This window comes from Apteryx mantelli, chromosome Z (genome assembly GCF_036417845.1).
Source record: "Apteryx mantelli isolate bAptMan1 chromosome Z, bAptMan1.hap1, whole genome shotgun sequence".
Taxonomy (NCBI): Eukaryota; Metazoa; Chordata; class Aves; order Apterygiformes; family Apterygidae; genus Apteryx; species Apteryx mantelli.
In genome coordinates, this window is record NC_090020.1 from 63,382,588 (window position 1) to 63,406,594 (window position 24,007).

The following is a 24,007-nucleotide window of genomic DNA, read 5'->3' on the forward strand; positions in this document are numbered from 1 at the left end:
TTGATATTTTAATGAATTTCACTATTGCTGAAGCAGTTCCCAACAATAACAACAACAACAACAACAACAAAACCCCAAGTGCCCGAAAAACTTCACAAAGAATATCAAATTAGCTATTGAACTTAAAGCCTTCCTTTTGGGATGACCACCTCAGAGGGAGGTCTTCTGTCAAACTAAGTTAAACAATTAGCCCTTTCCTTGTCTACAGAAAGATATCCCTGTAATGGGGTTCAGGGAAACTAAAATGGAGACACAACCCTTTCAGGAACTACCTTATACTTCACTAACAATTTCCCAATGCTTTTCTAATTCTTACATTCTAACACAGATAATGCATCTGCATTATCTACATTAGAGAGCTCAAAGTGACATACAATTTACTGCATTTCCAGACACTTTTCTGATGACTTCTCTCAGTGTACTAGAGGCTTGTGCTACAGAGCAGAAAATGTAGCCACCTCTCAGTTCAAAGATTCCCGTTGTTCCCCCCCACCACGGCTACACATACATGCTTACTGTACCGTACTTTATCACAAAAATAGTCTCTGTCTGATTTCTGTTAAACAGATACAAACTTCTTGCTTTCACCTGCATGGCAAAGGGGAGAGGAGAAATGCAGAAACCTTTACTGTCTTTCCCTCACTCCTGATGGGTTACTCACGGGTCACTCATTTTTGCAACTACCTCACAAGTGTGCAGAAGTAACTTTCTAGCAAGGTCTTGATATTCTGTACTTAACCTTTAGTAAAACAGTTCAGATTAAATGAAAGCAAAATGCAGTCCCCCCACTGCCGACTGATTTTTTTTTTTTTTAAATGAACAATGATCTGTATTTAACTGTTTTCCTCACTAATGGATGAAACATTTTATCTAAGACAGAAGTCTGAAGCCAGCAAACCATTAAACTTTGCTGGAAAGAAACAGGTTGTCACACTGAGAAGTGGCATCCGTGCCGCTCCCCACACAAGCACACTTCCCACTCAAATGAATCTTCTCCTGGAATTTATTAATAAGTAGTCCACATTTTTAAGTTATCATTCTCTTTTTTTTTTTGAGTATAACTTTTCATCAATTACAAGTTTACTTCAAACTTGTATCTACGTAGTATTATCTAGTGAAAAGCATGTTAGCTGGACTGTCTTCCCATTTCTGTTTTCAGAAGTCAGCGTTCTGACAGGGTTATTTCAGAAATTCTTACCATCCTCAGTCCTCGGTTGCTGGGGGAACATGTAATTGGTAAGCACGGTTTTCTGTGTGTCAGGATCAGCTTCTTTTTGAAGAGGGATAAGTGGTTTAGACTGAGAAGGAAATGAAAGAAGGATACATTATGAGAATATACATGTGTAATAACTAAATAGGACCTATATATTTAAATTCCTGCTACTTATCTACATGTAACAGGGCATGCTCTTTCCATTTTACTTTGAAGACTGCTCTGCCTTATATTAACTCCTCTGAATAATTTTTACAAAATAAAGTTTTTAACATGTATGTCTTTGACGGACCACTGGTTTTGTAAACAAACTTAGTAACAGCTTCTTAGAAGACAGGCAAACACTGGATATTTGAGAAATAACCCAGTTTCTTGCTAGGACATATTACTCTCCCAGAACACACTGATCTGGAATACACAGATATATTTAGCCATTTAAAGCTGCAGACAATCATGTAAGGAGAAAAATTTTGTACTTAAGAGTTTGATATTGATACCAGATTAAGCATTCTCCACCCCTTACAAAAAAGGGCAGAAGATCTTAAATTACTGGATCAGTCAAAGCGCTTTTAACAGACCACCTGAGGTTAATGGATATCTGGTAGCACTGTACACCTTAATGCCATCAGGAAATTGGTATAGTACAGAGGGCTTTGATACACAGAAAAGACACATGCTATGAGCATGAGTTACTTTGCAGTAGCTTGAAACTTGGACAGTCAGAGAGTCCAAAGGTGGGGCAAGCAGTCTAGCGTAAAAGTGAGCATGCCAAGTTTCCTCAGTGGTATGCATTGTGGAAGAAACAGTGCACTACATATCAGAATACTAGTTTATCAAGCACTACTTTTCCTGTGTAAACAAGCCCCAACCAAGAAAAAAACAAAAAAAGCAAAAAAACAAAAAACCCAACAACATCTGTTAAATTGCATTTCCTAATGCACAGAACTTTGCCAAAAATATGAAAGTCTCCAAGGTGGGTAGGGTCAGCATTGTTTAGTTTAAACGGAATCGACAAACTCATGTCAAGGAAGTGCTGGTGCATACACACAGTACCACTTTTCATCATTCAACAGATGGCTCTGTACTTTTAAGTTCCATTAGGAATAAATTCAACAATATTCTATTCATTCATAATAAAAAAAAAAAGTTCACCTGATTGTCTGACAGCCACATAGCAGTGAGTTGCTGCAGTTTTGTAAAGGTAAAGGGCAAATTCTTCAGTCTGCAATTTATAACAGGAAGATTTTATGTAAGCATGCTTACCAGTGCTAAGAATGTTAAGAAACAATGCTGCATTAGTCTGTAAAAAAAGCTTGCAAAAGACTTTTAAAGATACTGTTAAATACATAACTATTAACAGTTGAAAGGCAATAGCATTTAATTTAATTTCAAAGCTATACCTGGAATTATTAAAAAAAATGTGTATTTTCTACCCTGTTTAGCAGGCACCTTAAAAGAATTGAGACAATGTAACTTCAATTTAACTTAGTATAGCAACTTGAATAGGACAGAATAGATATGTACTCCAGCTGAGGAAAAAAAAAAAAAGCTACACCTGAAAAACTACTGATTTTTTCCAAGAAAAATTTACCATGAAAGGGTTGCCCTTGATAACAGAAGCTCTGGCATTCATGGATCAAGCAGACTTGGAAAAACTAGAGGGAGAGCTCGGTTAGATTCATCTCTCCCAATATATTTTAATTTATTTTAATTTATAAAACTGGCAGTTCCCAAAAGAGAAATGTTTTGTCAGTTTGAAATGACCAGCTCTAACAAAACCCGCTCTTTTCCCCCCCTTCCCTAGCACACTCAGATTATTTTACAACAAACTGACAGTATTTTTTGTCTTTGCACACAATAAAGGCAGTTTTATATTTGATTCTTAGCTAAAAAATTAAGTTTTTAGAAAATAATTGAATTAATTTTCTATAAAAATACATCCTAACAATCATGAATCATGAAGAATCATGAAGCTATGACATGAAAGTCATTAAAATAATGCAGCTTCATACAGTGGAATGGCAAGCTTCAGAATACAACAATAATAAAATAAGTACATGCATCTCAGTTTCTGCAGTAAGCGGAAAGAACTCTGGAAGCTTTTACAAAATAATGACATCAAGAAAGTGCATATTACCACCATACTATAATACATTGCAAAGAGCAGATGAAGAAACCCAGAGACTGGAACACTGTGGGTGAGATAAGGAAAGAGAGAAAAATATATTCATAAAAATATCTCTATCTAAATTTGGAGGATAGACAGTTACAGTACAATATATGCAACGCTACTGCATTTTACGCAACTTCTACATGAATGAATATAATTTGCAAACCTATTGTCACTCAGATTGATGACTTTTAATTTCTGCATATCACCCATTTCTTCGGGGAGAAATTCAAGCTTATTAGAATGCAGAAACAGCACTGTTACATGCTTCCAGTTTCCTATCTATAAAAAAAAAAAAAAAAGAGTTAGTTCATCTTCACAGCTCTAAATACACAAATTTTTGCAGTTTTAAAAATAACTACTATTAAAGCTATTTTTGTCTGTAAGTTGTAATTAGATTTATTTTTACATATGAAAAACTGAATAAACACATGCTATATCAAAATTTGTTCTTTCCCCTTTTAGTTTCAATACATTAGCAACTAATTTCTCCTGCTTGCTTCAAAAAATGTTCACAGGTTATTTCATTTACTTGAAAAATTGTATATGTATATACACTCGTCTTTAAAAGCATGCACTCAAAAAATCTGCTCAAAATTCATTAACTTGGTAGCCAAATCAGTTTGTACAGAGTATATAGTTTAAAATCCGTTAATAAAAAATTCAATTTACAGTTTCATAACTACATACATACCTCTGGTGGCAGCTGTGTTAAAAAGTTATGATCTGCAGCAAATGTCCTTATGTTAGAGAGTTGCCCAACAGATGAAGGCAATGTTTCAATCTCATTAAAACTACAGTCCAGTTCTTCTACTGATATTAACCTGAACAAATAAAAAATTACTCCTCTACACAGCTTAATTAATCCAATCTGATACTTCTTAAATTTACAAGAAATACATACCACTCCTAATTACAAATCTCAAATTACATTCCAAATGAAATTCAGAAACCCGAATAAAATTCAAATCCAGGAAAACTTTTTTTTAACCAATTACCTAAATTCTTCTTTTTTAAAATCTCCTTTACACTGTCCTCGTAAGAGAGCTTTCAGTATAAACAGCAGAGGGCCAGCACATTAAATTTTTGTGTACTACATGTAACTGTAGTAGCACAAGGTATTATAAACAATCAGAATGGGACAGATAAGACAAATAGGAGCTGAGCTCAGTTTGTGAACAAGGAAAGAATTTAAGGAATTAGTTAGAATAAGGCATTTGCAGTGAAGCAGTATATTGTAAATTCTGACAATAGAACAGTGTAGCCTACATTTGTTATAGAAAATATAGTAGGAGAAAAAAATTGGAACAAATACACTTGATTTTGATAGAAGAACATTCTGAGCACTTATTTTTGCTGTCATTTGTGGGTTTTAAGTTTGCTTAATTAATTAATTGCTGAATACCAAATTACAATTTTAAAAATCCTGCTGATTCCATTTAACTGGGGAAAAAAATCACCTTATTACATGTGCCTTTCAGATTCACTTTTTACAACCAGCTGATACAGGTTCTGTAATTTGCAGTATTTAACTAACACAGCTGCAACTAGGATACTGGGACTTTCTTCTTGCAGTATGCCACAAAACACTTGCACGAACTGCAGGCCTTCATAAACATACTTGCATTGTTTTCTTTCACATTCAAATTTTCACTTATAGATTTACGCTCACATTAATGCATGAGAAACTAAGATCTTTTGATATTAATATATAAAGAACATACATGCAGCAGCTAACTAGAATATATGAAAGCAATTGCCTTCAAATTCATTACTGTAATATGTAGCAGATATGTCAAGCAGAGAGGTGTAAAACCATTCAAAAGAGCAGCTGTTGTTACAGAAAAGCTTGCAGAAAGGTTAGGCAACGTTTTATTCAAGTGAAATACTTACCCTCCTATGGAGTCTGGCAAATAAATTAATTGGTTTTCATCAATTTTAAGTGTTGTTACCTTCTTCAGGGAACCTGTGGTAAAAAACAACAATTAAATCAAAATGAATATTAGAGTTAATTTAAAAATAGAACTGAATTTAAAAAAAGGGAAAAACACTATGGGCAAGTCACCACATCTGTATTCCCTGAAATACTGGCACAACTATAGTGCTATAAACCTACTACAAAAATAAGAACATGAGCTTACAGAACTCACTTGCCAGCTTACCACATATCAGCCATAGGAGAAAGAAAAAAATTTTTTTTATTTTTTTTTTTTACACTCTATGGTACAGTTAACAATTTCTCATTTACAAACTCCCAAATAAAATCAAGAACATGCCAAACCAAATGTAAATGTTATTATCAACTATATATTACAGCTTTATCCAAAACTGGAATTTTTTAATCAACTGAAAATAGACAAATTTTATTTTAAAATCTAAGTTTCAAATGCTCTGTGTCTAAACCATAAACATGAATTAAGCAAAAATACAAACCAATGGACTCTGGCAGTTGCTGAAGTGAATTACTGGATAACAGTAGGTCTTGTAGGCTTTCACAACCTGAAATACCTTCTTCAACTACTTCAATGTTGTTTTTAGAAACATCCAAGTAGGTCAGCTGTTTCAAAGTACCTATAAACTAAAAGGAAAAGGAAAAAAAAAAGGGTTCTAGGAAGTGTAAGTTCAAAAAAAAGCCAGTAGTTTTGACAACAAAACTTCCTCTAAAACATCATGTCACAGTGAAAGATGAAACATTTATAGGACTGAAATACAATTTTATGATAAATATTCAAACTTTATCATGCAATTTTTTGTGCAGATATGCACAGTTAATGTTTTTCTACACATACAGACACACTACAGTTATTCCATAGGTCTCACTAAAGTCAGCTCGCTATAAATTCAACTGCTGGATCAGTTACTGTGGAATCAAATGACTCCCCATCAGAAGACTAAAGCTTAAGAAGAGATTTAAGGCAGAAATTCATCTAGTATAACACAGGGACATAATCAGGTTCAAGTAAAGTCTCTCAAATGCTTATTTTTGCATTTTGTGTAAAACTGCATTCTACTTAACCTCAAAAACAACTATGATGAATAACTAAATTGAAGAACAAAAGGCAAAAAATCTAAGCTTGCATTACATCTCCATACAATCCAAAAATAAGCTTCAAGATCTATACACATTAGTCTACTGAAATCTTCACAGAAAAGATGCAATTACTTTTACAAATAAAGTTTTACTGTAAAGTTGAAAGGTTTAGTACACACACCCATTCAGCTCTGCTCAAGGAAGAATCAGCTGAAGTGATGAAAGGCAGTAGGGAAGACTACAGGTCAGACAGAAAACCTCATTGCTTTTTAAATCTGAAAACAGACCAGCTGTTTACCGAATTTCAAATGCTGTTTACTACAACATAAACACAGGTTCACAAGTACTGCAATAATAGGCTATCCTGGACCCCACATAAATCTAAGAGATGTCAGGAACCTAGATCAAGGCAACAGAACATTTTTTCAGGAATTTAGCTAAGGTCTGTAGATACATGGTATAAAAATAAGAACAATAACTGCTTGCTCTACAGCGATTACCAGTCAAAATTCATGCAACATTTTTATCCTGTAAATTCCAGCTTGCTCTCTAACACAAAATATTTCCTTCCCAGAAGGAAAGCTGGGCAACCCTAAATTTGATCTATGGTTTTTACATGTCCCTTTGCTGGGTTGGAACACAGTTTTTAAATGAGAGATTTATAACCTTCAGTGAAAGAAAAGCCATGTACCCATCTCTCACAAGATCAGTGACAACTAGTGGGCTAGTTAAGCAGGAGCACTTAACCTTTTGACTTAGGGTAACATTAAAAATATGCAATAAATCCTACATAAAAGCTAGCTGAAAAAGCAAATACCACTGTAAAACTGCATACAAAAATATTTAAATCAATAAAAGGACTTACCCCTGGGATAAGTGTTAGTCTATTACCATCCATCCAAAATTCCTTTAACCCACTCAGTTGTTCAAGTACTTCAGGCTGTAAAAGGGAAATTTTTTTTTAAATCTTCATGCAAAAAAAAAGTCAAAAGACAAAATAAGTTCAATGATGCATATATTTGCAACTTTAAGTAATGTCTTTCTATAGCTGTTGTATATGCTTGTTTCATTGGCTCATCAAATAAAACTCAGCTATTTTACTTTCTGAAATGTAAATTTATACTAGATATACAAAAATCTGGTAAGAACTTGATCACAGCACTAAAGGATCCTTAGTAGAAAGGATTATTTTCCAGCTGAAACACACAATAATTCTTATGTGTGCAAGTCCCTCTCTCATGCAGGAGCTCAAAAACCCATAAATTCCATGGATTTGGAAAAGCTGTTTTTTGACAGCCACAAAGTTGACAAGATATTGAACTAGAAAACTGAAAAACAGATTTGAGTTTTGTAGCAACAAGCAAAAGATGCATCTGTATGATAAAACCAAACCATTCTATCCATGAAGTGAAGTACAGGATGTGATCCCATTACAACTTATAGTTATTCTGTGCTTATAAAAGCTTTTTTTTTTTCCCCTCCTCCAAATTAATACAAGTATGTTCTGTATTAGGGAAAGACCATACTTCTTGATAAAGACCAATATTGCACATGCTTTCCTATTTAAATTTCCCTCCTGAGAAAGCACTATAAAAACAGGTGCTACCTGCAGCTGAACAACCACAACCGAGTTCAACTAAATGCACAGCTCAACTTCTTTTTATGCAAGTGTATTAGTATTTGTGCATAAGTTGCAGTCCTGGCTCCTAATAATTTATTTTCCAAGAGTAAATCTGAACTTTTCTATGAATGAAAACTACACTTCAGACAGATCCTTACCAAATAAAGGTGTTTCAAACTTTCTTGTGCTTTTACCAAAATATCTTAATGAACTAAGTTCCCAGTACTTGACTTTTCTAGATAAAAGGCTAGGAGAGATGAAGCTCAAAACACACCCAAGCAAGTGATTTAACAGCCTACACTTAGTTCCTAGCTGTTAGGACCTAACAGTTACTGGAGCCTGAGCATGTCAGTTTAAGGCTCCAACAGAGATATCTACACTGTAACGAGACTACAGCAGTAACTGTAATACTAATGAACAAATCCTGAAGTCTGCTTCCCTAACTACCAAACACTTGCCCAGCTGCATGGTTAAGTGTGTCAAGCACAGCATGATCTGTGGCTAACGAAGTATCTACTGGTGGCACACAAAGGCTTGACTTTATCACATGGCCGATCAGAATACTTGACTGTATTTTTAACTGTCAAAATTCCCTTACACATGAAAGTGTTTGTAGAGGCAGAGGGATGTTATGTGACTATAAATGGAAGGGGATGTATTTGCCTGTGACACCATGAACAGGAAACAAGCTGATCTGTGCTGAAGGAAAAATCTGGGCACAACTGAAAATACTACTTGAACAATACTCAAGACAAACTTGTAGCAAATTAATAAAATTTCCCTTGCATCTAAATAGTTTGCCAACTCTAACAAAAGCATGTTTTGTACAGCTTATAGAGAGCTGGCAACATTTAAGTACACAATGACCAGTAAGCATTTAAAATTTATTATAAGCCAAACCATTCTGCCTATAACTTAGATGTATAAAAATTAACCTCTTGCCAATACTTTAGCCCCACTATACCACAGTGTTTTATTTTCAAAGTGAGGAATGATATATACTTATATTCATAAGTATATACACATAATTTTTAAAAAAGGCTCCATAAAATAGTATAAGGTATATAGAATATTTGTTCAGTAGCAGAGCTCTTAAGCTGATTTTTACAATTTGATGTTGATTAAAAATAGATTGAAGGATAAAGAGATATCAAAAGGATTCAAAGCTCTGTTACTTCAGTAAAACTCACCACTTCTGTGAATTCGTTACTTCCTAAGTCCAGTCTCTCCAGCTGAGTTAGTCTGGACATGGTTCTGCAAAGGAAGGGGATTAATAAGGAGTTAGATTTAAGAAAATACCAGTTATGTCCGATCTTGCTGTATTCATACTGACATATTATTTTAATTAGTATTAAATTGTGATGCTGTTCTGTAACCAGACTGATATCTAAATAAGGTCAAATTTTCATACATCATTCAACCAACCAACGTTAATGATCATGCTGACAAACTAAGAGTCTTGTGCAAATCATCTACAGATTAATTCACAAAAAATTAAAGAACACTACAGTCACCTTTATCATAAAGAGTATCTCAGTGAAGTTACTCTCTTCTTTGACTGCCTCAACTTTCCTCCCAAGGTCATAATCACCACAGAGTTCTCTCAATAGCCACAAGCCGGTTAACAATATAATTTCCTCCCCAGGAAAAACCACTGCGTAATAGTTAACTAAAGCAGAAAAGAACACCGTTGAATCACTATAACAACCAACACCTTTCCCCCTCTGCATGCTGCTCCCAAAAAGTTGCTTCTGTATGCTATGATCTGGAATCTTCATTATTTCTCTAGTCTTAAAACAAACCAGATTACTAAATTGGATTTCATGACAGATCAATACTCTTTAAGCCAACTTCTGTCAAAGACTAAATGAATGACTGAAATACAATAAAATTCCTTCTTCCAGGCTGTGCTTCAGCAAAATTTTCCTCCTATTTAAGTTTACTTTGGGGACTCCATAGAGAGTATCTGCTCAAAATTTCTCTACAGATAATTCATTCATATTTTATGTCCTTACTGGTCAGAGCTGGACTTTTTCTGTTCCACTTCAATGCGTGAGATCATTCTCTACACTTGTGCATCAAAATTTTGGGGAATTATCATGCAAGTAAAATTCACACACCATTAAGGACAGTTTATCATCAATTTGTTTTATTTTAAGCTTACAAAAAGGCCTTAGGAAACATTACAAGTTGCCAACATGATAGTGCAAGGATTCCCAAACAAGGGGCTATACCACTACCAGTAAGACAAGTCACTGCTAAGTGACTTGCAACTTTGCATCTATCACTGCCCACAGTGATACACACCATTACCACCCTAGCCAACAGCAGTACTAGCTGAAAATATTTTCAAAGAGGCTGTGAATCCCTCATATGGCATTAAGTTCTGTATTTGTTTGATAACAGCTTTCCATATGACAATTAAAAACATACAAAACATTCAAATACAAATCTTAAGTGTGGACAAAATCTCAAAAAAACCCCTAAATATGTAGCTTCTAATTTGGAGAGTTTTCAATATTATCAGAATATAAATGTGAAAAAGTATTTTGTTAAATCTATGTGAGCATAAGATGCTCTATGCAGAATTTCAGACTCAATTGTTCTTCAAAGATCTCACACTAAATATTATAGTTTTTCTGAATACACAGTTCAGAAATTATGTTGAAAATGTGTGTGTAAAACACGTCTGCAAGATCCCTTATTTCCCTTCCCTCCCCCAACTGTTTACCTAGTTTACATTTATTCCAGCTCTTTTATCAAAATGTTTCCTACAACTAACACCTCTTTACTTTTCCCATATTGTTTATAGAGCCACTATTCCTTCAGCCAAAGAGCAAACAAAACTTCCAAAATGGTGAAAGTGTTAATAGGAAAACATAATACTACAGGAGAGGGGGAATACAAGCTTGGGGGGTGGGGGGGGAGAGATCTGCTAGATCACTGAGTCACCACACCTATTTCTACCTCAGGCATAGCATTATGTAAGCACTTTCATAAACTTATAACACTGTTTCATAATTCGTATTACTGAAATTGCTGTCAAATCAATCTAGCACTAACAGAACAGGTACTCTAATTATGCCTCACATTCTAAGGCTGTAAATAGACAACTTCACTAACGCTAACAATGCTGCTTACTTCAAATAGCATAAAATTCAAGAGGTATGAGTGATAGCAAGATTGGGCCCTGAATCATCATAATTACCCTCTCAAATAATTTGCTTCTTTTAAAAAAGCTACTCTTTTTATTGACAGTTGGACAACAGACATATGCTTAAAAAAAACAGAAAGAAGCTTTCTAAGTTCAACGTATTCTATTTGTGTTAAACTACATTCTCAACTTTCAGCTACATATCAGATGAACTGCCTCTCAAATATTTTTTGCACAGTTTTGCTCTCCTTTCTGTAGAAATATTTTTACTGAGCTGGTCTGCATTATAATACTGCCAGTTTTGCAGTCTCTGGCTATGGATAAGCACCAAGCAAAATGATGCGCTTGGCACAAAAAAGGTTGATTTAGTATGTTGGCATTGATTACCCATTTTGGTTAACAGCCTTTCAAGTGCTTTATGCTTCAGTGTTAAAAATTATGTGCATGTTGAATTTAGCAGGAAGGCTAGCTGATGTTGCAGAAGTTTGTCCAAATATACCTATGATTACAAAAACGAAAGAAGAAGCAGCCCTAATTATGAAAATATTGAAAAAGGAAAGAGTGGCCATGAAACAAGATTTTTTTTTTTGTATTTTATAGTAAAAATATTAGCATGTACTGCTACATGTCATTAGCTTCAACAACACACTTGATTTTCTGAGCTACAGTTTAAAGCTACACTGTTCAAAGCTGTAGACCGTGTTCCTTTTGGAACGCATATTCAGGTTTTGAAAACTGCAAGTCAGAATTTCACATCAGTTTCTGTTTTGACTTAATAGCTAAAAGCATGGCCATAGACCACTTGGTTGGTTAGGTCAATTGCTGAACAGATGTATTTTGCTGAAAGGCAGATTCACCTCTTGCATACTATTCACACCACAATAAATTTTTCTCCCCAGTGTACATCATACATAAACAAAGTATTTTTCTAGTGCCTCAGTGTAGCAGAATGTTTAATTATGTGTTTAAATTAAAAATAAGTAGTCTCAATAACTTTAATCTCACTTAATTAAAAACCATAAGAGTACCAGAAGAGAACAATTAAGGTGGCAGTTCAGCCTGTACTGTAGATCATTATGGAGATACCCCAGAGGACATCTTCACAACAGCTGAGTTTAGTTATGCAGCTAGGGTGAAATCCTGGAAACACTGAAGTCAACAGGAAAAAATTCCCAGCAACTTCAACAGTAGTCGCATTTAGCCTAGAATACATTACAGCATTCCTGTAAATGTCTCTTATCAGTACAAGAGTCCTCTGTAAACTACTTAAAAAATAAAAAATAAAAAACACTGTATGTAATTCATGCTGTTAGCATTAATTATAGCAATTAAGGTCAGGGTAATTTCGTAAACAAAACCTGTGTTAGCTATATGTTTGTTTTAATCGTAGCTACTGTTCCTCAGTTAGGAGTAACTTGATTTACACAGCCAGTATCCCAGATTACATGTCCTCTAATTTTGCTACTGAAAATTAATGATATCACAAAGAATAAAGAAGGATGAAGAAGTATTTACATCACAGGAACAAGTAACAGAACATCTCACATTTGAAAGATTTAAATTTATTCTTGCTGGTACTACATTTTATTCCAGATTTGAGTTTTGGCATTTTTATATAGCAGACATAGTATGGTATCTAGACACAATACAAGAAGTCGTGCACAATGCCATCAGAACAGATGTCCGACTAAACACGCTTGCTTGTTTCTCAAGTGCATAGTTAACCGGAGTCACTAGGAAAACTTGTTTTTGTACTTGAAGGGCCAGCAATTCACACTACAGCCTACTGCATGCAAGTCTCTGCTAGCACATGAGCTGGGCAGTGTGAATACTCACTTGTTAGCTCCTTCTCTTCTACCCCAAACATCTGACAGCAGTACCTCCTTTTATCAGTTTCCTGGTGCTAAAGGAGGGCCCCTCTTACTGCACATCACAACATATCCAGGACTACAGAGCTGGTTATTCATGCCCCATTGTTGGGATCTCTGTCCTTCTCCTTACTGACCTTCAGACCTCTGGTATGTACTTAGACCTCTAGGTCCAAGTCAGAAGATTCAGAGCACTGCTCTACCTCATAGACACAGAGGAGATATAACATTGTCACCCTGGGTTTGTTTGGTGAAATGAGAGAGTTGTGCAAGGTAGGTCTTAGAAACATTTTAAGAGATAGACACAATTCAATTTTACTGCTAAAACAAATCCTACAACAATTTCTAGAACTATTTTACAATTACAGAAAACATGGCTGAGGAAAATGCTTCCATTGTGATAAACATGCCTGGAACATTACAGAATACATACTGCATAAACAGATCCCATGCAACACAACACAAAAATATTACTTTTTCAGCAGTGAAATACACTAATAAAAAAATTGTTTACGTGGTGTGAATCACACTCCGTCAGTCATTCTGAATGAGCATCTCAAATCCCACATCTCATTTAGAGAACTTGGTACTTAAAACTAGCAATGTCTAAGTTTCAGGCACCCAGCCACCACAACAGTACCCAGACGGGTATCTGGGCACCAATACAGTGCATTATGTGGAAAACATCGGACATCTCAAAATGATCATCCTGAAATGCCCATGTGCTGACTCGAAAGCCACAGAGCTGGATAGAGACAGACATCTTGGTGGACAGCATGGGGTACCAGAAAAAATTCAGGCAAATCTCTGGATAAGAAGATCAGTCAGTATGAAGGGAAATGTAATTTCAGCAGTCTGAAGGGAAAGAGTTTCTTGTTACAGAATCACCAAGCACCAAATTATTAGTAAAGTATTATTAGTAAAACTGAGGAAAAAATCTAGAAAGTATTTAAAATCAATTTCATCTGTACTTACTTTGGCAATATTTTTAACTGGTTTTCTCTAAGTTCCAATATCTGGAGTTTAGTTAATCTGTAACAGAAAGGAATAACAGATTATCACAATATACAGTATTTTATGGCAAACACGATCTCAGTATTTGTTTATATTGCTAAGCTTCTATTTTATAAAAAGGGATCTACAAGTTTGGAATAATTTTTGTTCAAGAATACAAATGTTTCATCCAGAAATCAGTATGTTATGCTCTTAATCACTGAGGTTTGGTTTTGGTGAAGTAGCTAACAAACAGGATGCATCTGCTTTTCTGCACCTGCTTGAACATGCTTTTTTCCTGCATCCTATAGATTTTAAAGCATTTAATTGGATTCATAATGAGTATATATCAGCCTCATATACAAAAGTACACAGGAAATGAAGAAAGGCAAGATTAGTACACAAAAGTTAAGATGCTGAATTTCTAATACAGGCCTACAGATCGAACAATATCATATTCTTACAAAAAGCCTCAGAAGAATATCTGTGGTCTTCCATAAGGTAAAGATGACCTTTAAATTCCTCCTAGATTTCCTTTCACATTCTCTTTCTAGTCAGCTTCTTAATTCATTTTGATATTTTCTATTAGAAGGTAGTTTGGCCTCTCTTTCAGTAAACTTTTGTGCAAGATAAAACAACCTCTAAATCTCTGAACTTGACTGCTTGGCCAAGATAAGTTGAAAGAAGTCTTGGCATTCAGGCAGTGTACAGTCCCCAATAGAATTTTGTTGATTAGGACAGAAGTGACAAGACTATCTCTTCATTAAATGCAATACAGTAACAGAGTTTGGCTTAAACACAGACAGGGTCATAAGGACAAAAATTCTTCATATGACCCACCTAGCAGCCCTCGTACACCACAAAATAGGGCAGTAAACTCCCTGACTCAGGAAGGAGTGAACAGACTAGTCTTTCCTTTTTTTTTTTTCTCAAAACATTCTCTTATTTATGGATACATTCAAAAGTAGTGATCTGCTGCACCTATGAACAACTTAACAGTCACCTTGAAGCAGAGCAGAGGGCAACCTAGCCCAGAATTGCAACACCTGTTAGAGGGGAACCTCCTCTCCCCACCTTCTCAAAAAAAAACAATCTTTAACAATGCCAAAAGAATACCCTACTATCCTTTGGGATATTCTCCCCATTTGTGTTTACACTATGATAGCTGTACAACAAGCCCTTATCAAATCCAGTCCAGAGTAGGCTTCAGGGAACTGCAAGTGTCCAGAACTACAAAGCACTAGGGACCTCATTTTGTACTCTTGTACTCAAAGAAAAACATGCTCTAAAATAGGACAACAAAATAGCCCGCCTTCAAAGGCGTATTCTGGAACCAGTTATGCCTCTTCTCTAGCACAAGGAGAAAAAAGTCTCATACTCGCATCATCAGCCCAGGCAAACTGGGATTATTGCAAAATTTGTATTTGCTTGATCTCGTCTTCCAATACTAGGAAAATGATGGGTCCTTCTATTGGTCCATTGCATATCAGTACCTTTATTCATGACAACAAAATCATACTGTTTGGAGTTTTGCCTGTTATGACCAGAAAACATAACTACAAAAACAAAGCAAGCATAAGAACATTTCTGCATGCTTCCTCAAAACCTTCTTGAAGCTGCTCAGCTATCTCTTCGTTTTTACCTAACTTCAAGGGCTTTAAATCCAGTTAACAGTAATACCAGTGCTGTTAATTTAGAGCATAACTGCAAAGGATTTCCTAGCCTTCTGACCCCATCTGCATCCTGAGATATGAATCTGTGACAAAACAATAAATCTGTGTGTTTGTTGTAGCTTCCTCAGATTTGAACAGTCGTTTGGGGCTTAAGCTTCTGAATCCAAGAATTGGATTATACAGGGAGAAGCCTCGTACTTCAAGTGAATACCTTCACTAGAAGGTATTTAGGTGGCATCTTGTGGCTTGTACGGCACTTTGATTTTGCTCAAGAGTACATGGTACATATAAGAAATGTTTTCTCAGTATTATTTGCTATCCCCATCTGCCGCAGCACTTCAATTCCCTGTATTCTCTGCATCTTCCCTCCAAACCAGATCTTGCCTAGCAGCAGCTCATAGTTTTAACATCAGGGTAATTCTTTTTTCATATTGAGGAGCGCCAGCCCTGCCAGCAGGTGCACTTACTGATACACAGGCAGGAACTGGGAGCCTGTATTTCATTAGATGTTTCAAAACAGATTCTACTGACTTTTACACTTTCAGTTTAAAGGTCCTCCTAAACATTATCTTCTGTTTCCCAAAACTTTAAATGTTCACGTTACCCACTATAAATCTTCTCCCTCCCAAATTCATTGTGGTCTTGGATAATATGCAACAGCAGGAGGTTTATTATTAGATCCAGGTCTTCAATATAAAGGATTCTCAAAATACGACAGACAAAGAACAATCTTCTCCAGGAAGAAAGAATAGTAGTCCTTTCCCTTTGGAGACTGCAGATGTTCCACTTTATATTCCTATTGACAAACTTAACACATCAATAGCAGAATCACAGGTCGTAATCTCTTTTGGTATTAGACCACCCCATTCCCACCTCAGAATGAGACTAGCCTCTGAAAATGCAGACTGTTTACAAATATTAGAGAACAAGAGAAACATGATTTTCCCACTAAGATACCAATTCTTCACACACTAGGAAAAGTTATGTCCTCCACCCATCCTTCTGATGCAGCTCATCAGCTCTACATACCTGCTCAGTTTTTAACAGTTTTGCAACAGGGCTGTTTTTAAATATTGATCTAAAAACGAAGTTGCACATATGAGCAACTCCAGAATCCTTTCTTTTGAGAAGTCTTCAACAATCAAACACTGCATTAGGCCCCAGTTAATGTTTTTCTTTGAGGACAAGAAAAATAGCTAGACAATTGCTAGTTTTTCTTTGCAACACGTGTATGCAGTCAAATTTCTCAGTTGAAAGCAGTAAAAGCTAACCTCCATTCATATGCTAAACTATATATATGCAAACCCACATTTCATTGGCTTTAGCCTGAACCCACTGTATTACGCTCTTTTAATAAGCTACTTCTGTGAATTTAAAGGCTGCCTTTGGTGATAGAGTTTAGAAATCTTCACAGCTTTGTGACTTTGTTTCATGTTCTACTGTCTCATCCTAAAAGACTGGAGATATAAATATCTAATTCCTTATGTGTAGGGCAAAGAAGCTACTAGGGAAACATTTTCAACCTCTGCTGCCTCGGAGCTACAGGCAGTGTCTGAACTAGCAATTTTCTTGCAGTATTTAACAAGAAGTTTTGGCCTGAAGCAGTTGTTGCTTCTTCCATTATGTCTGGAAGGGTTAATTCAAGTTTAATACAGTAATACACATCAAATACTCAGCCCAGCACCACTTCTATTAGCTGGTGCGAACATACCCATGCTAAGCATCCGTATCACTATAATGGAACTGAAAAAACAGGTTTTAATTTGGAAGAGAGATGCACAGATAACTAGTTCACCAATACTAAATGAAAATAAAAATCATAATGGTAGAATATATATTTCCTGTACCATTTTATCAAATATTTGTTGAACTTGTAGGAAAACATTTCATTTCTCAATTGTAAAAACCTTGAACCTCAGAAATGTTTACAAATCACCTTAAAACAAAGCTAAAGGAGATATAATTAATTTTAAGTATACTTGGAGTAATGATCTCAATAAAATTATTATTTCAGGATTGTTGTTTTATGCAAACAACTTTTAAAATGTGGCTGATTTACAAAAAAAATCTATACGAATACCTTGCCCAGGGTAAGTTCAATATTTTCATAAATCTGAATTCTTTTCTGTTAATTAGACAACCTGTAAAAATACAGGAGAAATATACAGCAGATATACTTAAAAACTCAGAACAGCAATGACTCCTTGGACAACAAAAAAGTTTCGGGGAGAGAGGTTCTTGTTTTTTCTTCTCCTCTGCACTTTTGGTAATGCAGAAATAAAGTTTTTAAATCATAAGTAAAATATAAAGGCAAGACGACTGACATAAATGCATCCTAAAGCAGGCTGTGCTTTGCAAAACAATTTCAGTAAAATTGGATAAATTAAGCCCCCAACTGTATCATCATTGTTCATTTATGCAAGCCCAAAATAGATACTACTAAAAATTTTCTTTGCTTATGCCCTGCAAATTTTCAGGAAACAAGATTGCAAATAAATTCACAGCAACATCACAATAAAAAAAGTTTCTGAAAGCAAAAGCAATTACCCCACTATAGACAACATTTTCAGAGCTTTTTAAATGATGCCACGGGCTGAAAATAAACTCCTTGCTTATTCATCAATAAAATTTAATCCTTCTCTACTATTTCCCCTCCCATATACTTCTGTGTGCTATAATCAATAAAAGAAAAAGTAAAACTGTTGTTGAAACCTTCCATTCTTCACCAAAAGCATAAAACAAGCTAGTATAACTTTCCTCTATCTCATTTCAAATATACAAAGTGCTCTACAAAATGACCCCAAAAAGCTGCATTTATGACAGCTGTGTAGACAGATCCAACAATCATTATTTTGCTAAGAAACCAGAACATACTTTATAGAAAAGTTACAGTTTAGCTACCAAGATTATCTACTGTATTCTCTGTTTAATGTACTGCTATTGGCTCATGTTTCCTGCTGGACAAACAAAACTAGTATCTAACCCTCAAAATATTATCCTCTTAAAACCATGTCTCAACATTAGCATCAGGTGAGCTTCAAGTTTGAACACTCTACTCTTACATTTGTATATTTAAATTTAACTATGTATGATGTATTTAGAGACAACAGATATGGTTTTTCTTACGTAACCATAACACCAGCAGTTCTCAAACTTCTATGCATTGGCATACTGGCCACCTCTGGGATCCTGGCCAATATTAATGTACGCAAATCAGAATTTAGGCATGGAGAAAAAGCATTTTTATCACCTCAGAATTCCAAAGGAACTGGCACATTTAATCACAAGTCTGGTGATTTTTAATAAGTCTAACAGGCTGGACTAGTACAACATCACTGAAAGACAGCAAATATATAATACTCAAAGAAGGGGAAAAAAGATCAGATAATTTGATGTCTTTAACCTAAGCTCAGTATTATACAAAGCTTTAGCACAAATTCTGAAGGAGAGAATCAAACACGGCAGCAAACATAGTAACATGCTGCACGGATTTTGCCAACAGTAGTTTGCATCACAAAAAACAAAGCTTTCTTTGCTATGCATTAAGCTGAAGATTACTGACAGAGGTGCTCAAAGACCTATTTGGGGACTGATCCTGTTCAGTATTTTTTAAATAGCAATCTTAACACAAAGCCTAGGAAAAATGTGTTAACCAAGTTGGCTGATGCAACAAAAACCAGGAGTCAATCAATACAATGAATTATTAGGACACAAGAGGAAAAAAACAAAACCACACAAAAAACACAAAAAGCATAGCCTTGAGGACTAGAAAAATAGAAGAGGACTGACATGCCACAGTGTAAAGTTGTATGCTTATGATTTCCTTAAGGAGTCTTTGGTCACTAACTCAGCTGTTCAGGGCATTAGTTGATCATGGGGGAAATTATATTAGGCAGCTGCAAAAAGGGTTAGTGGAACCCTAGAGTGTAGCCACAGACATTTCCAAGAGAAACAAGTTGATAATCATGACATTGTGCAAGGCCATGAAGAGATCTCAGTTTGAACTCTAAATATAGCTCTGTATGCTGTCATCTTTGGGGGGGTGGGGGGGTGGGGAGAGACAGACAGATTCAAATTGAAAGTAATTCAAGAAGATCTATTAATAAAATCAGAGAAAAAGGAAAATCTGCCATATCAGAGGGAAAAAGAAGAACTTGTTTAGTGTAACAAATGGATTAAGAGAGGGATACGGTAGCTCTATAAAACCAACAGGAAAGATGATAGGGAACAACTACCCATAGGAGAGAGGACAAGAATTAAACTGTAAAACAAATGAATACGAACAATCAGAGAGAAATTGATATGGGAAACCAGAAGTTTTCTAAACCTGAGCTGGTGGAACAGAGACCCAGACACATGGAACAGAAAAGTCTATGTGGTTTTAAGATGGAGTTGGCTTAGTTTCTAAGAGGCATTATTTTCTGTAGTTGCCTGTAAGAGCAGGAAGCAGTATTCATTTACTATGCTTTAGGACTTCACATGTTCTCACGTAAAGAAGAGCTATAGCTCTAAGAGCATAGACAGAACAGCAGATACACCAAATTAGAAACTGAAGGCTTGTCCTGGACAGAAATAACCAAAGTTCTCAATATCTCACAAGCTTCTACCAGTTATTTTTGCAAATGCATTCCTGTATTCCAAAGTACAAAGTTGTATCCCAGACCAAATTCAATAGAAAGTATTTGTATTTAGTTGCAAAGCTGTGGGTTAGTAACACAGTCTGATCATCATTCACACAACAGAAGTACTCAGTGCCAGAAGGGGCCGAACTTTACTTGGAAAAAAAATAATGCTTAATACAAGATCAGCTGCAGCAAGCATTAAATCACTATTTCCCCTTCATATATATGCATGACAAAAAAGGGAACAGTGACATCAACAGTCAATTCTTACTCACAGACCCCCAAATTAAAGGCATTTTCACCAAATGCCAAATATTAATCAATTTCAATAATATAAAGTGTATTTCCAAAGTTGGGACTTGTTTTTCAGATAAGATTTGAAACAGGAAAACATTTTTCCTTTTCTAAATTTTTCTATATTTTTCAGTGACAAGGCAGTTTACAGTTCTCTTATGAATGAGGAAAGACAGTGTATGTAGGATATGGTACAGCTGTACAATACATGTATTTAAGACTGATTGCATTAGAAACTGAAACATGTTGAATTAATTTCTATCTGCTGAGTAGAAACAGAGCAGTTAGCACCCTTTAACACTGCATTTTTACTTTGATCATTTCTTATATGGCAACCCACAAACAAGCCACATTCATCACCTTGGCACGCTATTTCAGTTCAAATGTATGAAAGTATTTAGCCCCCATCACTTTTCTTCAGGAGACATAACGTATCCTGGAATTAAATGAAATTCTGAAGATCACAGAAGCAGCAAGAGCTTGGTTGACTAGTTAGATTTACTCCTGCAGAAGCCCTAGAGGGGGGGAAAATTCCTCTGCATACAAATTGTCAGGCAGATTGTCTGCATTCTACAGGAAAGATGGTCTATATCCTATAGGAAGGAGAGATCAGAAAGACTTGCCCCAATTTGACTCCCAATTCTACAGGACATAGCTCAGCTTCAGTAGAAGACTTCAGGAAGGAGGAGGAGAAGGAGGAGAGAAGAAAGGATATAACTAATATGCTAGAGAAAAACATTTTACAGAGCTTTAAGGAAAAAAAAAAAAAGAATCATCAAGATGGAGAACAGAAATCCTCTAAATGAAAGGATATTTTTGATGTATAGGTCAGAAAGACAGCAACCCTCCTTCTTCCAGCTCACCTAATTCTGAGCAGTAATCAAGTATGTATTATTTTGTCCTGACATTAGGATTAATTGCCAGCTATAGCTTAGTTATATTTACAGAACTTCAACTTCAGTCAAAACTCTTCCACAAAGCCTCAACATTTATACACAACGGGGATAAGTTGAAAGCACAGAGTTCTTTTGAAATAACTTTTGGAGTTTTATTATAGTTCTACCTTATTCTAGAGTTCTAATATTTTCAAGTATCTAACAAAGGTGCAATATGTTCTATCAGATTCATCATTTTCTAATTTATGTAATCTAAAAATACTCTTCCTATAGAATAGTATTCATTCTGTACCATTACTAAGTAGGTAAACTTACATAAATACTTTGAACCAATTTAAACAAAATTGATGAGAAAAGTCTTAATTTCGGTTTCATTCTCCTGGCTAAAAACTAGGTATTGCAAGTCACTACTTATATTTTTTTAAAACAAGGCTGAAATCTTCAGAGCTATTAAGGATAAACACAACATTAGAGAACTGGCTTTCAGGTTACTTTCAGTAACTGATTTATTCTTCAGATAGTGACTTTTAATTAACGACTTCACCATTTGCCTAATCATTAATCAAGTTATAGTACACCAGAGGTGATACAGAAGAGGACAGTTTTGAAGAAAAATAACAATGAAAGTTTTGGCTTTTTTTAAACTATGTTTAAGATTAACTTCTTAGAAGACCAACTGTGTCAATCTGAAGTCTTCATTTTTTAGCTCTACTACATGTTTTGTACTGAAAAAAATCCTGTCCTTTTGGTTAGACTATTTAAAAAAGACAGAACAATGTGTACGCAATTATTAAAACGCCAAAAGATAAAAAAGATGCCAAACTTCCACAGCATTCAGTCTGGAGGCTTTTCTGACCTCTCATAAACTAAGCTGACCCAACTAGTACACAGCCTAAAGCAACTGCTTTTACACAGCCATATGCCTAGTTAAGTAATGGCCATATTTCCTAAAAGAGAGGCTTGGTGGACATTGGATAGCATAGGAGAGTTGCATACACTAGGAAAAGAGAAAGCAGAAAATAAGAATGAAGAGAAGAAAAAAGCAGAAATAGCAGTACTGTAAGGAGAACAGGAAGAATTATGCTTATCTGGGAGCCCTTCCTTTCAGCAATATTTTTCCTCCCAAGAATAAATTCATTTTAAAAAGGTAAGTGGTTTAGTATCTGTCTCATTTAAACTATTACTTGCAACAATTTTACTTAGTCCTGCATACCATGAAAACGCTATGGCTCTCAGACAGATTCCTGACAAGGCATGAATTATAGATTTACATAAGAAATCTGTGCATCTCAGAAAGGACAAGTACAATGACAGATGTCACTCTCTGCTCCTCTCCAGCTCCTAAATGATGACCAAACTATTTCAGAAATATTAGTCTCCCATACTTAGATTTGAGTAGTAAATAAAGCAAGTATCCAAATGAGTTACTTCTTGGCTCTTTATAAAAATTGCTTGTCTTTCAAAACCCCAATGAAAACAATGGTGATAAGGATTTGTTTTTTTTTTAACTAATATTTGAAATAAATGTATTAGTAATGTACACCTTATCTCCTTCCCTCCACTTCCCACTTTGCCTGAGAAGCAGCAGAAACTGCTCTGCATAATTTAAAATTAAATGTAGATCCTAAGCCTCAAAGTCAGCTTACCTGCCGAAGTTGGCTGGCAAAAACTCAAGAAAAGCATCATTCAGGTATAGCTGTGTTAGGTTTAACAGTTGGGAAAATCCATCTGGAAGTCTATACAGAAATAAAGTAATGTAGTACTTATGTTTCAATCATATTCAGTGCATTGTCATCCTTTCTTAAGCAATGGCATAGTATTGAGTCTGATTATAATATATTGATAACATTTAAATTTAAAGTGGTATCAGAATTTCTATAAAAATGCACGAGATATCTGTTTGCTGTAAGAATAGTTTCAAAATTAACTTTTAAACATTGAGGGCAATATCTACAGGCAATAAGAACAAATACCATCTTGCTATATTTTTGTGATCCTTCTGACACCTAAGGTGGAAGATGCATTTGCTAGAGATGATCAGATAAATTAAAACCTATACAATACTGTTTTTCCCCAAGGGAGTTACTTTAAGCAAAGTTTTTATCTCTGCAAGTGCTACTTCTGGCAAGTTAATTTTGTCACTATAGAAGGTGACAGGCAAGTCTCTTCCTACAAGCTGAGTTTGAAAAACAGCTGTATAGGCTTAAGAATAAAATTACTTTTATTAAGAAACAACACTCTTAGTGTATTTGTTTTACCTTTACTGAGAAGTGACAGACAAAAGAAAAAAAAGAGCTGGAAAAGCCACATGGTATAAAGCAGTACTCTTCACACAGCCTATTTATCTGGGCAAAATACTTCACTGACATACCCATACTGTATCCCAGTGCAACGAGGTAAATGAAGACACCTGTAACTCAGGTCAAATGACTCGGGTAACTCTGCTCCTTGCCTCCAGTTCCAAAGGTTGGC

General features: G+C 35.3%; 1 protein-coding gene across 12 annotated transcripts in view; it reads right to left on the minus strand.

Moving 5' to 3' along the window:
* ERBIN (erbb2 interacting protein) overlaps positions 1 to 24,007 on the minus strand; it is a 118,013-nt gene that overhangs the window by 25,813 nt on the left and 68,193 nt on the right. For all 12 annotated transcript variants that reach the window (XM_067315208.1, XM_067315207.1, XM_067315219.1 and 9 more), the window contains 10 exons: positions 23,182 to 23,271; positions 14,033 to 14,089; positions 9,226 to 9,289; positions 7,280 to 7,354; positions 5,817 to 5,961; positions 5,277 to 5,349; positions 4,078 to 4,207; positions 3,550 to 3,665; positions 2,366 to 2,435; positions 1,199 to 1,298 (listed from right to left, as the gene is read on the minus strand). In XM_067315208.1, the coding sequence (XP_067171309.1) occupies positions 1,199 to 1,298; positions 2,366 to 2,435; positions 3,550 to 3,665; positions 4,078 to 4,207; positions 5,277 to 5,349; positions 5,817 to 5,961; positions 7,280 to 7,354; positions 9,226 to 9,289; positions 14,033 to 14,089; positions 23,182 to 23,271 (920 nt within the window). The remainder of the gene's footprint in view (positions 1 to 1,198; positions 1,299 to 2,365; positions 2,436 to 3,549; positions 3,666 to 4,077; positions 4,208 to 5,276; positions 5,350 to 5,816; positions 5,962 to 7,279; positions 7,355 to 9,225; positions 9,290 to 14,032; positions 14,090 to 23,181; positions 23,272 to 24,007) is intronic.